Source organism: Amblyomma maculatum, chromosome 2, assembly GCF_055883805.1.
Source record: "Amblyomma maculatum isolate TAMU_Amacu chromosome 2, ASM5588380v1, whole genome shotgun sequence".
In the NCBI taxonomy this organism is placed as follows: domain Eukaryota; kingdom Metazoa; phylum Arthropoda; class Arachnida; order Ixodida; family Ixodidae; genus Amblyomma; species Amblyomma maculatum.
The window spans coordinates 62,485,004-62,500,203 of NC_139345.1; the positions used below are offsets into that span (position 1 = coordinate 62,485,004).

At 47.2% G+C, this 15,200-nt stretch overlaps 1 protein-coding gene across 1 annotated transcript in view; it reads left to right on the forward strand.

The window, feature by feature from the left end:
• The window catches only part of schlank (ceramide synthase schlank), a 34,145-nt gene extending 24,894 nt beyond the window's left edge, over positions 1–9,251 (forward strand). Inside the window, exons 7-9 of the mRNA XM_084594301.1 lie at positions 3,499–3,605; positions 4,408–4,564; positions 5,887–9,251. Of these exons, the coding sequence (XP_084450427.1) occupies positions 3,499–3,605; positions 4,408–4,564; positions 5,887–6,003 (381 nt within the window). The 3' untranslated portion in view covers positions 6,004–9,251. The remainder of the gene's footprint in view (positions 1–3,498; positions 3,606–4,407; positions 4,565–5,886) is intronic.
• Positions 9,252–15,200: the final 5,949 nt, after the last annotated feature.

Sequence of the window (15,200 nt, forward strand, 5' to 3'; positions counted from 1 at the left end):
TGTGTAGTGCTCAAGGTTGCGGTTGCAGTTTGCGCGTTCGTATCATCCGTTGTGGCGCGGAAGTGTGTTCGCACCATCCGAAATTTTGCACATTGTACACAATGCACTCTGGCCGGGGAATTTTGCAAATTCGTAACAACCGGATTCGTATAACCGAGATTTTACTGTACTTCGAAAGCAAGGTCAACTTATAATTAGTACTATAAGGTAACCGCAGCTCGGCCGAAACTGTTGACTTACAGTTGGCAATATACGAGCGCTAGCCACTCCTGCGAGCACATGTCAACACTGTGCACTTCTCAGCAGTGTGTCCCCTCGCCACTCCTACCCAGCGCTGCATAGAGACAAGATAGGTGCGCTTGTAAGCAAAGCTAGCGCTGTCTGAGGTGGCTGCTAGAGTGCAGCTTCAAGATTTCAGATCCTGCAACAGCCATAAGAATGGCAAAAGCTGATATGGATATGAGTTATGGCGGCCTTCAGGCTTTTCAATAAATAGTCTAATGGTAAACTTAAATGTTACCTATATGATATTAGTTGACCAGCCTGCTTGTTAGCATGTTATATAGCCTTACTCCGATTCACATTACTGCTGACAGTGATCTGGGAAAGAAAGTGCTCTTATTTCTAAAGATGTCTGTCACTTACTGGTTGAACACTGTATGAAAGGGTAAGTAAAAAAAAAAATTTAGTACTTGCAAAACGATTCTCTGCACGAACATTGCTGACCCATTTATTTAATACTCGCCAGCTGCATACTCATCATTCAACTCATCTTTGCACTTCACCAATAATTCGGCGTGGTTCATGGCCTGTTTTGATTTTTCGTGCTGCTTGGTCAGCAAAATAAATTTTATGCAGGTAACTTCTCTCAGCTGGCAGTTAGTGTTGGGACTTAGCTTAAAGGTCTCTAGACTCGGTTCTTGCCTAAGGCTTGTACATTCTTTTAGTATATTTCCACTGACATGATTCCGACCAAGGTGGGTAGCAAACGGGGAAAACTGGGAATGTCGGGGGAAATTTTATGCAGTGAGAAAAATCTGGGAAATGTCAGGGAAACCATCAAACATTTCGTCAAGTCAGGGAAAATAGCACGATATATTCTGCAGTGCATTTTCATTTTAAGCTGGTGCACACCAAATATGTTATTCATGCAGATTGTTTTTTGTGCTGTCTCGCCTGTGCACGACCACTGTGGTGGCCGCGTCGTAGGACAAGGCCCGATATATGTAATACTTTAACGCTAATGCATGGCTAAGCTGCCACAATATAGCCAATATGCACTTGAGGTGGGTATTTAATAAAATGTGCAGAAGTGTCGTGGGAGAGTAGTATGCTACAAAAAGCAGGAATAACTGTGCTGGCAGCGGCCGACAAGTGAGCGCACGGACCCAACCCATGTTAGATTGGATTGGCTCGGCTTTTTGCGAGGTTGGCGGCTCGCGGGCTCTGAGGCTGGCATCGGTGGCATTTTCAGTAAACTTTTGATGTTTTTAACGGCCATTAAACTAATAACAGCCTTTTTTGTAAATTGCAGAATATGATTTATAAATAGCTTTTAGTAGTGAATTAGCAGTCTATGCTCATTATCATCAGCAGCTACATTTTTGAGCCTCTTCGCTCGTCAGGGAATTTGAACTGAAATCAGGGAAAACCTGGAAAAGTCGGGGATTTCGAAAATAGAGGTTTGCTAGACACCCTGCCGACTATACAGCTGGTTAAGCACGGACCAAACTATGAAAGGTTGCTCTTATGATGTAAAAATTAGGGGTGTGCATAATATTCAAAACTGAATTGTTTGCGAATATAGTAGTATTTACTATTTGTGCCAAAATTTTACTGCTCGTTCCTTTTAGATGTTCAGAAGTTAATAGTATCCTCATCCGAACTTGCCACTTGACATCACAGCTGTCCAGTGTGGCAATGTTAACTTGGTAGTATTTTATTGTGGAATCGATTGCCAGCACGTTGCGGTAGCATGCTTTGCACAAAATGTTGCCAGCCATCGAGAACTGCCGCAGAGTGGCCGCTGCATCTTTGCTGATCAAACAGCACATCAGTGTACCCAAACATCTAACCACAGGGCAGGACAGCTGGCTGGCAGTACAATATGTGCACACACGAAAGCGTCCTAGTTTTACTTTTTGTCAGAATCTAGAAATGGCATATCTTAGGCCAACGAAGCACACAAAAAAAAGGACATGCAAAAGCACAATGCACATACTGGGGCAGCGTGGTTTTTGCTTTCACAGCTTAATGACAGCAATTAGATGGTTTTAATTTGGACTTGCAATCTGGCAAAACAGATCTGTGAGGGCTCATTCTTTGAATAACAGTTGCATTCAGTGAAAAAAGTAATATCACAGTTCGAACAAATACTATCGAACCTCAGTGTAACAAAGTTTGTGATGCATCAAAGTTTGTTTCAGTTTCTTGTTCCCATTGTAATGCATTATTTTTTTCCATGATTTAACAAAGTAGGCACAACAAAGTTTTTGCGAGCATAGCAAGTGAACTTGGGTAAACAAAACTGTATTCCCTGAAAAAAAAAAAAAAAAAAATGCAAAATGTGAAAAGTGTTTGTACAGGCAATGCAGGTAAACAATTTTTTGCGTCGCAGTGCCCCGGGTGTACAGACATTCAAATAGCACACATGATGCTCAGACATTTAGAGTGACGTCTAGAGCATCCATTTTATTCCCTAAGACGCTGGGGCAGTCATTTCATTCTCTCGTGAGCATTTTTGTGTGAGATATGGTCTTGCGGTGTGCTACAATGATAGTGTATGCCAAGCAGGTCACTTTAGTTTGTTTTACAAGATTTTCAGTGCCAAATTTTATATATTAATCCTCGTTTCTTGGATATTGTAGTGCTCAGTTTATACTCTGTGTAAGGCAAGATTTTTTCATTTCCACCGTAATCTCATCGCATATTTTGATCGGGGTTCTTTTCCTTTAAAATTTCATGTGTAGTTATCTCGTGTGGTGGCACACCATCTTTGTGGTATATGCTGCACCGGCCCATTAGGCAGATAGAAAGAAAAAAGAAATTAACTTTTCACATACAAAAAAAAAGCCAAATTTTGCTACCATCTTAATAAAATCTTTCTGTAGGGCATTGCATAGTTGAAGCTTGCAACCAGTAAGTATAACTTGCAAAAATGGTGGATATTGTCTTTCACACATTTATGCAACTGTGATAACCTGAATATCTAGAGAAATAACAGTGGAAAAACAGTTCGATTTAGCCGAAATATAAGCTTCAAAAACTGTGAATCCTGCTTGTAATTGCGACATTAATGCTCAGAAGCGATCACAAATGTTCTACATCTGTTGTGTACAGTTTGTCACGCTGCATGTAGGTGCAGGCATCATGTTTCATTTATGAATAACTGGGTTACGTGGCAATTGTTGGTAGGCGGCTGTTGAAGTGGCTGCGGGTGCATATGCAGGCTGCCAGCATGCATGACACCTAATGCTTTCTCTTCCTCCTGCTGCGCAGGCAGCCAAAATGGCGAAGTATGTGAAGCGGCAGCGCCTTGCAGATGCCACCTTCGCTGTGTTCACGATCTGCTGGCTGGTGTCTAGGCTCGGTCTTTACCCATACAGGTCAGAATGCTCAGTCTCCCCTTTGCAGTGACAGCTTTGTGGTGGGCCTTCTCTGGGGTAAACAGTGTCTTGGTTAACATACTATATATCACAGTAAAATAACCTGCATTCTACTGCTTGATATGAAAAGTATTGTGTGGATGGGTCTTCGTCTGAGTTTGCCCGTGCGTTCATAGCCTAAAGTGAGTGGTAGGGCTGTAGCCTGTCTGAAGTAAATTGTGGTGTCGTGGCCTAAAGTTGTGATGCTGTGGCTGACTGCTAATTTTGGGGCCGTAGTGTAAAGCCAGTTTCGGTGCCGTAGCCTAAAGCTAGTTTCATGCTATAGCCTAAAACTAGTTTCGGTGCCTGAGCCAAATTAGTTGTGGGCCATGATCTAAAGTCGCCAATCGGAGCTCTCTGCAATGTTCGGTCTGCTCTTTGGATTCGTGGATTCTTGGGAGGGAAATTTGAAAGTTCTGGGACTTTTGATATGGTGTGATCATTCAATGGAGGAAGTCTGAGTAGAGAATGGCACCACTTAACGCTCATTAGAGTAAAGACAGAACTGAATGTCTAGGTAGCACCATGAACTTTTGACAAAGTGTGGAAGAGTATGCAAAGCACAGAAATTGTGTACTAAACTTTTTGCGAATGAGAATAACACTGCGGGGCACCCGCATACTACGTATGGGTTTCCTCACTCCTAATCTACTCATCCTATGACCCAGCCATCAAAACGTATGCAGAGTTCATTTCTTTTTTTTTTTTTTTTTTTGTAACTCTAGTCCCTGCAGTCAACTTATCACAATTTCTTTCTTTGCAGGGTGATCTACTACACCATGTTTGAAGCAGTAAAGGTGATCGAGATGTTTGCTGCCTACTACATCTTCAACACACTGCTGACCGCCCTGCAGTTCCTGCACATAGTCTGGACTTGGATGATTGCTCGAATGGCGCTGCAGGCTATTACAAGCAATGGGGTGAGTTGGCAAGCCTTATTGGGTGCTGCCCTAGCTCTTTGCATTGTCCACAAGTGAAAATGGGACACTCAACAGCTACTAAACTCAAGAAATAGGGGATGCATTAGTGTAACTTTTGTAACATTGATGTAGTCACTGCCCGGTTTCAGGGTTCTGTGATTTTGAAATGCATTACGCAGATGTCTTAGCCTCTTATTGTGAACCTACAACCAGGAACAAATTTTCATGTGCCGCACTTTTTGATAATTTTCCTCACTTTTTTTTCTTGCCTTTTGTCCTGAGTCAGTTGTTTATTCTTGGTACCATGAGTGGTTCAAGAATGCGTGCTGTTTGTTGTTATTTGTACTACCTGTTGTATAGTTTTCATTGCGACACAGTAGCGCTGTGATTATATGAATTCCCAGGGACCATGCAATCCGCCATGAAATCCGGGTGTTATATAATCGGGAAATCTCATAGAACTGATCACTCGCATTTTAAACATACCCGTTGCTCTGACTGTAATTTTTTTTCTATTGTTTTGGAGTTGGAGGTCTAAACATGAGTGAAAACTGGCGGAAGAAAACAAATGCTTACAAAAGTAAAAAAAAGCAGAGAGGATCCGTTGTCAAACAATATAGCTTGACTCAGACAGGGAAGGGATTCTCTCGCAGATATTGTTGGCTGCCTGGTTTCCTTGAGAGTACCTGCTTTAATGCTTCAAAAATGGGGTGCGCATATGATTAGATTTCATGAACAGGCCTGAAAGAAAGCTCTACATAGCCAAAAATGGGCAATATGTATATGCCTGCATAGTCTCATAAATGTTGACCCCCGAACTGAAATCATAAAAAGCGACCTTTAAAATCTGAGCAGACGCTGGGGGCACATAAGGGGACACATAGTCAGGGTTTTGTGGCAGTCTTGCAGGCGGAAACAGAAATCAGGAAAATTGGGAAATCAGGAAATTGAGAACAGAAATCTGCAAGTTCTAGAGCAGGGACCTTGGGCCAATCAGCATCACTTGCTAGCCCCTTGGTGAAGTCAGTGGGTCAGCAAAATACCTTTATTTTAATAAATTTTGCCATAGTCCTTGGTATGTTATTGTTTCCTGGTACTAGTTCATTTTTCTGTTTAATATGTACACCTTTTCCGGCATTCATTTAAAAAATGTGTACAGGTTCTTCTTTGATGAGGTTATGTGGGATGCAGTTATATTTTTTAGGCTTGATCAATTTTCGGTTGAAGGAATAAAACCTTTAAGAGATGGTAGGCCTAGACGCACGTACATATTTCTGTAAGTCGTGCACGTTTGGTGAAGTGGTTTGGTGGAACTCATGCAGGTCAAGGACTTGCGCAGTGATGACGAGTCAAGCAGTCAGGAGGATGAAAAGCCCCCTCAGCAGAACAGCCACGATTCCGGCGACTTCAAGCGGCACAAGAGCCGTAAAGCCGACTAGAGCCGAGCCAAGGAGCAAGAAAAGGGCCATGCACGATCCCCCGTGACAACTGCCGGCACGCATTGACACTTGCAGCTCTGTACCCCCTTCACTTGCCCCCACAACCAGTGCTTACTTATGCTCTTCATCTTTGTAGACTCTTGGTGCAAACAAATTTAGTGGGAAGGGGCAGGTTTTTAGGTGATACTCGGAAGGACTCAGGGCCACAGGGTGAGAATAAGAACCATGCATGTGTCTCTCTCTTGTCTGCACACGGCGTGGGGGATCTGCTACTTCCTTCTGCCTGATTGCAACCACGCTGCAAAAGCAAAAGGTCACTCCTTTTGCAGCTGCCTAGAGGTCCACACTCAGTTGGACTGGCCAGCCTACCCTAGGAAGATTGGGATGCAAGTCTCTATAATTGTAGGTTTTGCTTGTAAGGCTAATTTACAGTTTACCAGGCATGAATGAGCTGGGCTGTAGGTACTGGAATGAGACGTCTTCAGCATATGAAGGCATATGGACAGCTTGCAAGAAGCTTGCCACTGCTTGCCAGAAGCCATGAGGATGTGAGTCTTGATAATGCTGAAGATCGCAAGGAGAGAACCACCTGAATGATAGGGCTTGCTTTATTCTTTTTTTAGGGACAAACTATACAACAAATTACAGTCACTCTTCATAGAGTAGGCAACCTTTTGTTTGTTGTGTACCTGGATCTTTCTGATCACTGTGTAGCAACAAATGCCTACAAACGTGTGAACTCTGCCCGTGGTGGGCTCAGTTTACAGGCGTCAGGTTGGCCCTTTGCTCTCGCAGCGTGGTTCTCCTATGTCCTGTCTGGGTTTCCCTCTTGTGTTGGGTTGCTCGGCTGGCAAGTCTGCTCACCTCTCTCCCGCCGTACGCGCGAAACTACTCTGGTCACTCCTCTGTGCAGCCACCTCTTTGCTGGGTGTGTGGGCATAACTAAGTAAGCAAATTGTGTGGTGATGTACGGTCCACTGTGGTCGGTGCCACGTGGTAAATGCACAGCCACACGAGCAACCTTCTCTTAATGTTGATCTGCTTTACTCTTGGATGCAACCACGGCATGTGGTACCAAGTGAACACAGTCATTTGTCATGGCGTTTGGTTGCCTAATCTGGGAGGGAAGCGTGCCGAGGAAATTAGTCGCAGAGTAGTGGCTGTTGGCTTTCTAGAGACAGGCACCGCGGATGGTGCGGTGCGGCTTGAGCAGGGAGCAGTATGTGACAAGCCGTGTGCAGGCCCGCGGGGTGGCCCCTCTTGCTGCCAGGAGAGGTGGGCCATCCCGATTCTTTGTCTTTTGTTTTCGGTTCTCAGTGCTGCTGCATCGTGGGTAGGAAGGTTTTCTTGCGTAGCATCGGTAGTCGGAGCAGTGGGCTTCCCTCATGCAAGCGGCATCTTGGCTTTGCCATGATGTTTCCAGCCCTGGCACGTGATTGCATGATGTGTAGCATGGGCACAAATGGCTTGTAGGAAATTCTCGCTTGGAGTTGGAGATCCAATGGCACTCATTGTCATCGTCAGGTTTGGCTAGTGGGAAAAGTGAAATGAGTTAAACTATGGTCTCTCAAAATCATACCATTTGGGTGCTGAGGCCGGAGGACCCGAACGAAGGTGTTGCGGCTGCATGTCTTGACACTGAAGCCAGTGCCTGTGTGTGAACTTACCACGGAGGCGGGCTTGGGGAATAGCACTGTTAACAGATGAGCCTAGTGGTCGCTCCCACTGTAGGGTTTTTCTGTGATGCTGCTTGCATGATGCTTGCTCCCCGCTCCATTAGTGTTGGTAGGACGGCATGCTCGAGACGGGCTTCTACGTGCCTAGTGCAGCAGGATTCTCTTAAGTTTCTCTTACTGTGGCAGCACACATCTTCAGAAACCCAGGGGGTACAGTGCAGTGCCCTGCAGCAACTGCCAAGGCACTCCAAGGGTTTCGGCACTGTCTGAGATCTGGTATGTTTTGTTCTAGCCTTAGAGTTGCACGTGGCCCTGGGTGGAAGGGAGGATGAAAGCTGTAATGTTCGACCTGGCTCTGTAAGCCCGTCAAAGGTGCCCTGTCTGGCCTGTTCTGCGAGCCTAGAGCCTACAATGGCCTCCAGGCCCTTCGCTGAGGCTGGTTCTTGAAAGGAATTAATGAGGGATACGGAGACACTGTCGCAAGAGTCGTTCTTATCATGGCAGCAGCTTGCAAGAATGGTTGTGCCCTGTACTGTGCAGTTATGTTTTTTGTCCTGTGTTTTTCTCCCTGCCTGTTATTTTTTTTTTCTTGTCATTTAGTAGCAATGCTTCTGTCGTTGTCTAGCATAGTGGAGAATTGGAACCAAAGAGTATTTTTGTATTTCTGCTGCTGCAACACATTGTACTTTCTTCTTACCTGCTTTCTTGCCTTAGTGTTATTTGATGCATCGCGTACGTGCAGACGCCGTGACGTGCGTGTTTATGCTCTTTTGCGTACGAGTGCTTCCGGCGGATGGATTGTCCTGCCAGTTTTGTTGTGCATAGCTCCTGTAGGACATTGCAACTATAGTGTTCGACCCTTATATGTTGCTGCCGCTGTCACTGGCGACGGTGGCAATAGTGCTAGGTCGTGCCACGCGCCGCGCCTCGGCCCCGGTGGCTGGCTGCGGCGCGATGCGCGCACTGGAGTGTTCTTCGCCGCGGGGGAATGCGTGCGTGTAGTTCCTTTTCTGCCATGCCTGTTGTACACACCACGGTCGCCCAGAGGGGACTGGAAGGCCCGCTGGGTACGTCACATTGCGGACCATGACTGTTCGACAGAAAATGCTGCATGCGTCCTAGCAGAGAGCGGTCGCAGTGTTTGCACCTGCCGCTTGCAGTGATTGTGGTGGTGGTGGTCGGTAGTGGCGGACCGTCAGGAGCAGCACCTTGGTTGTCAGTTAGGTGCACCCCAACAGCGTTTTGCCGCGCTACACGAAGCGCTCCATGCGTGGTGTCATCGCTTGCGTAGCTCCGCCGGTTACTTCGTTCGTGACCGGTTACGAAATTGAACATCCCTTCTTGCGCAGGAATGCGCTGAAGAAAAGTTGTGCATGTTACTGTATGGTGCGAAGCTGATGGGCAGAAATGACGTGGCCAAGATGCGGAGCTGCGCTGGCTGTAGCAAAAAGTGTGGTCCGGACAAGCATTCCTGCGTCAGACGCGTTTTGTTTTGTACCGCGGGTTCGCCGTTTGCTGCACGCCCCCCAGCTGTGGAAGGCGTCTTGGAATAAAGGCGTTCCCTATAACGGCGGTTGGCTGGGCGTGTCAGAGTGCCTCGACAACACTGCAATGGTTTAGCAGCAGAAAGGCAACCTGAAATGGGTTGCGCAGACGCGGGAGTTCTCGCGGATGACCATAACTGGTCTATTACAACTTCCACACCCCTTTGGCAACTGTTTTGACACTTTTATACAGGCTTTCATGTCGCCCGAGCAAACTGCTTGCTCGTTCTTGTTAATTTTACTGTTAATTTTGCCCCCCTGCTGTTCCGCAGGGGAGGCCCGCGCTATCAGAGCTGCATCGCGAAGTGTGTTACGAATGGGCTATCAAAGGTGAGGAAATTCCGTCTCCTCGCCTAGAGTTTTGGAATTTTAATGCGTAACATGGCTATGTAGGTGGGTTTCGCGTGGGCATGACCTTCTAAGATCTGTGAAAGGAAAAAGAGGAACTAGTTGGTATATTGAAAAAATGATCAGTTTCACGATGCTGGGCGTAGCGCAATTCGTTAAAGCGGTCGGCGCGGGATGGAAGGTATGGAGGTTCGATTCGTTGTAGAGACGTTTGATTTTTAACTGTTACTCTGTAGACAAGCATTATGATGTGAGTTTCATGATGGCGGGCGTGGCGCAGTTGTGAAGGAAAGGTAAGGTTTCGAAGTAGCCGGGAGGGGCAAGTCGACACCTAAAGGGGGTCACGTGGTAGTTGAACTTGCGGTCGCGGTAAAGGACGTGATTTGCCTGCACGAATGGGTGGGTATGGTTGGAAAGTGTTTAAAGAGGCAATCAACCAACTGCAGTAAATTCAGAGAGCAGTGCAGAAATGCGAAAGCCTGAGCTCTGCTGCTGCACGCGGTATATCACGCATCCCTTGTCGAACACCACCAGCGGTCTGTTGAGCGCATTAATATGTTCACCGCCGGTTTGTAGGAAAGGAAGGCGCGGTATCTGCGGAATCCCGCTGACATATCGCGACAACGCAGCAACTCTCAGGCTTGCGCATTTCTCCAGTGCAGGTTCTGCAGTGATCTCGGGAAAAAATGTTTGCATGCGCTAACCGAAGCCTGTAGTCCTTAGTTCTTCGAGGGCCTCTGAAACAGTACTTGCGGTAATATTGTCACGACCCAAAGAGCCCCAGACGTGTGAGTAGGCGCTGTGCGGGCGCAGAGCGACTTGCAGGCAGACCTACGAAGCGTTCTCCAAATATTCGAACAAGGTCCGGCCCGACCGCTCTCCACGCTCCAACAACCTACTTCGTCGTAGTTGCGGTTGCGGCCCAGCGCCGATGCCGCGCGGTGCTAGGCATGTTGCCATTAATCTCCCCCTGAAAGAAGAAAAAAAAATAAAAAAAAATCGCCTCGATGCGAAAAGAGATGCAAAAAAGACGGAAAAAAGAAGCACACAATCGTTGCACAAAGAAGCATTACACAGCCTGGGCAAGATGGTACACGGAGAGCTGGTAAACACAGCGTCGATGACGCTCAGTCCCGCGAAAAGTAAGGCTTGAGCCTCACCACGTGCACGACTTCGAGCCGATGAGCCACTGTCGTAGTTCCGTCAGGCACAACTTCGTAGTCCACGTTGCTTAGGCGGCGGATGAATTCGTACGGGCCAAAATACCGATGCAGGATCTTTTCACACAGGCCCTTGCGACGCACAGGTGTCCACATCCACTAGTGAACGTCACTGTGGCGAAGGTTGTAATGTCGGGCATCGGCAGCTTGTCCCTTGAAGTGCAAGCGGGCTAGCTGGCGTGCTTGTTCCACGAATTGGCCAGCGTAGGAGATTGTCTTCGTCAGCACATGGTAGCCTGGCGTCTAACATCATGCGCACCTCCCTACCATACACGAACGTGTTCCCTGCCTCGATTTTAAGCGAAGGTGATGTAAGGCCCACGTCTCGTGTTCAACATCGACATCTGCCATGGTCTTATTGAGCCGTTCTGTTAGGCCATTCTTTTGTGGGTGGTAAGCGGTAGTTTTTCGATGGTCAGTTTGGCTCAGTGTCAGGATATCCCGTAAGTGCTGAGCGGTGAATGCGTTTTTCTGGTCAGTGATGATGGTCGGCGGGGCGCCCTGTCGAAGAACTATGTCGTGCATAAAGAACTCGGCCACTTCGGCCGCAGTACCGCGCACAAGGGCCTTCGTCTCGGCGAAGCGGGTCAAGTAGTCCGTGGCAACTACGGTCCACTTGTGGCCGGTCGATGACAGAGGAAAGGGCCCAAGGAGGTCTATGCCCACTTTGTCGAATGGTATTTGTAGGGGTTCGATGAACAAGCATGCCGGGAGGTGGAAGCGCAGGTTTCTTAGCCGCCGGCATTGCCGGCACGTTCGCACGTAATGCTTGACGTTGGACATAAGCTGTGGCCTGTAATAATTTTGGCGGACTCTAGAGAGAGTGCGCGTGTCATGACATGCAAGATGGACTTCATTTCGTAGATCGGATGGTACGACGAGCAGGTAAGTTTTTGCACTGGACGCAGAATTCTTTTTGTAAATGACCCTTCCGGAAACGGAAGGATCCACGAGCTAGGTGCCGGTGCATAACCGGGTGCCCCTCTTCGAGATGATCGATACGCAGTCGCAGCTCGGGGTCGGCACGCTGTCTGGACATGAGGTCAGAAGTAAGCACGTCCGATAGCTTCCTATAGGAAGTTATCGTCGTTCGCGGTGTCTTACGGAGGGGATTCGACGGGTAAGTGCGCGTGACAGATCTGTGTGCTTCCGACCGGACTCTTGATGGCGAACTCGAATTCTTGCAATCGTAATGCCCAATGCCCAACGAGCTAAGCGGCCGCAAGAGTCTTCCAAATTCTTCATTCAATGCAAGGAGTGATAATCTGTGACTACACGAAATAGCCTTCCATAAATTTGGCACTACGGTCGAAACTTAGCGGTGGCCAACACTACCGCCAAACATTCTTTTTCTGCGGTAAATTAGTTCGACTCGGCGCGCAAAAGGGCACGGTTAAGGATAGAAATTCAAAGAATACTAAACCAGGCGCACATAATAAGTAGAATCAGTTACGCGGCGCCCTACTTTCGCATCAAGGTCAGAGAGAAGAGAAACACTCCGATCAAAAGATGCGTTGAGAAGGTGCTTGGGCTGCACATGGCCGGGCAACTCGACCGAGCGACTGTTCGAATTCGGGGTGCACCACACGCGAGTGGAATTGGTGAAGATAGTGCGAGTCTCCTATAGTTGCAGGTACTGAGTGCGACCGAAGCGGTCAGAATGACCCTTGCAAAAGCAGGACTTGGCTCAGAGGGATCTAAATGAATGTCGTAATTAGTAGAGAAAGCAGGAACGCCTTGGTATCCCCCCCCCCCCCCTCCCTCCATTTCAAACATGCATCCAGAATATAACGTTGAAAGAATAAGGGCAAAACGGAGCCGAAAAAAATTGGCAGTGGCTTAGCTTGGTTAAGCCTGGTAATTGCGAAAGCAATAGCTCTGGCTATGCCTAGGTTCAGCTGGTGGTATAGCTGGTTGTGGGGCTTGTGGTTATGCTTATGGTTATGCAGTGATTCACTCTGGCCACGGCATATGGTTCAACTATTGTTTATTGCGGGGTGCTACCTGGTTATTCTATGTATAAAACTAGTAGCGAGGCAAGGAGTGCCATGGCTGCAACGATATAATTGGTTGTGGGTGAGGTTAAGGCAGAATGTACAACTGCCGCTCCGGCACCGGCTGCAACGACATTCTTTACGCCAGCAGAAATAAAAGCATCCCTGGAGACTGCGTTGTTTCCACCTGCCGCTAGGCCACCTCCTATAGTATCCAACGTTGCACCCCGGCGGTAGCTGCGGCTACATAATTCTTCTTAGCTTTAGGAGCATGTGGCACAACTGCAGCTCCGCTCCGGCTTAACTCTCGGTGTGTAAGGGCGTACCCAAGGAGGTTATATATAACCTTCTTGGGCGTACCTAAAGTATGGTGGCTAGAAGCCTAAAGCCCCTTGATAGTTTGAAAGTTACGCCAACGTTTGAACTTTGCCGCCGCCGTGCTGCCTCCTCCCCTCCTCCTCGCCCCTTGCGTAACCCTTCGCTGAAGCCCAGCTCTCCGCCCGATTTCCTGAGCGACGATTGGTCTCCCTGCCGTTGCCCTTGGAAACCAACGCGCGTCCGGCGTTTTCTTGTGTTTTCTTTTTCCTTTGCACCATTTTTCTCCTATTCTCGGCGAGCGAATATTGCGCGCTGTGCTTTTATTGCAGCGTGCAAGCTCTATGCCGTGCTGTTGCGCGTACAACTGCAGCAAGCGGCCTGAAGATGGTTATGCGGTATTCATGATACCTCAAGGCAAGCGTGACGGCTTGCGCAAGAGTCAATGGATTCACAAGATTAGTCGAAAGAAGTTTATTCCTAGAAAGAACAGGGTTGTTTGCGACGTAATGCGCCTTTCTCACTCCCCGAAATAACGCGTCACCTGACGCTGCGTTTTCGATTCCTGCTTGCTCAATATTTTTGCGGCGGCAACATGTTCATTGTATAAAAATAAGGTTGTCCTCTGCAGCATGCTGAATATTCTGCGAGGCTCCAAGGCTCCATCATTTCACACGCTGTCAACTTCTGTAGTCAGAAGTACGGCACTATAATCTGCTTTTTGCTGTCATTGATAAGTGGAAAAGTGCAGTCTCTCGATTGCATTTGTCGCGATTATGCTAGGATCCCTGGCCTCCTTCACTAAAAATCAAAATTGCGGCTTGTAGAGAAGCTAGTCTTTCCAGCTTGTACTTGTAGTGTGCGTCGGTTACTCAGGAGCAATGAATGCCGGCCCTGAAAAACTCTTTGGCAAGTAAACCCGAGGTATTGCGGGTAATCTGCACTAGTTAGGTCGTACGGCATTTTTTTTTTTTTCAATTCTTGAATGTGTCTTGCCATGCTTCGACGCACGCGTGGGTTAAAAAGTATGCGTTCGTTTTATCAGGGATACGGCCAATGTGCAGGGGGTGTTCACATGATCACACACGCTTCACTTTGATCATGACTACTATACTCCGTTTCATACATCAGGTGCAACGCGGCGAAAGCTGCGCAAATAGTCCGCAAGAAAAAAAAAAGGAGGCGTATCACTACGCGCTCGTTTTGTGGCCGAGTGGTTCCTGCGGAAACGAGCATACACGTTTGCAATAACTTGCTTCGCATGCCTAGACATCTTCGCAGTGCGGATCTTGTAAGAAAAAATTCGTTCCGAAAAACCATTTTCTCAAAAAGATGCGCAACGCGGAAGGCACAGCCAGCGCCATCTAGTGGCACAGCTAGCAAGGTTGCAGGGCAGCGAAAACGCGACACAAACGAAAACGACATAAAAAAACATACAATTTCACCGAATCCGATCCTTGCTCCCTAAAAAAGGTGCTCTTCATGAAGTTGACGGCAAATGTAAGATGCATTAAGCTTGCAGACAAAATAACTATTATTTCCTCTTGTCAAGAGCAGGCACTATTTTTCATCGCGGATGCGGAGAGCGCAAACAAGAGCTGTAGCTTTGGCAATGTTGCACTTGATGTATGAAACAGAGTATAGGCGTTGGCAGGTTACCTTCGCTTTAAAAGGTGGAGTTCTAAAACCGCGATTCCACGTATTCATTTACTGCGAGAAACGTTTTCCCATCGATGTCAAATCAGCCGGAATCATTGCATCAATTTTCTGTATTTACGAAACTTAAACAATCAATAATGATTATAGTTATGATGTAAACATTTTTTTTTCACCTAGCCTGAGTGATTAACTCGTCGCTCTATATTCTAGCTAGATTTCACTAAAGACCGCTTTGAGCCGCCAATATTACACGAACTCGAGAAAAAAAAAAAACAGGCCCAACGCAGTTCCATCAATTTTCTCTCACCGACCTGTCCTGAAGCAAAGGAAGCCTCCTCGACAGAGACATGAACCGTCAGTTATTTCTGTGGCTTGCTCTTTTCCCACATCCATTTATGAGAAAATAAGAAAGTATAAGAACTAAAAGTCAATGTATAATTG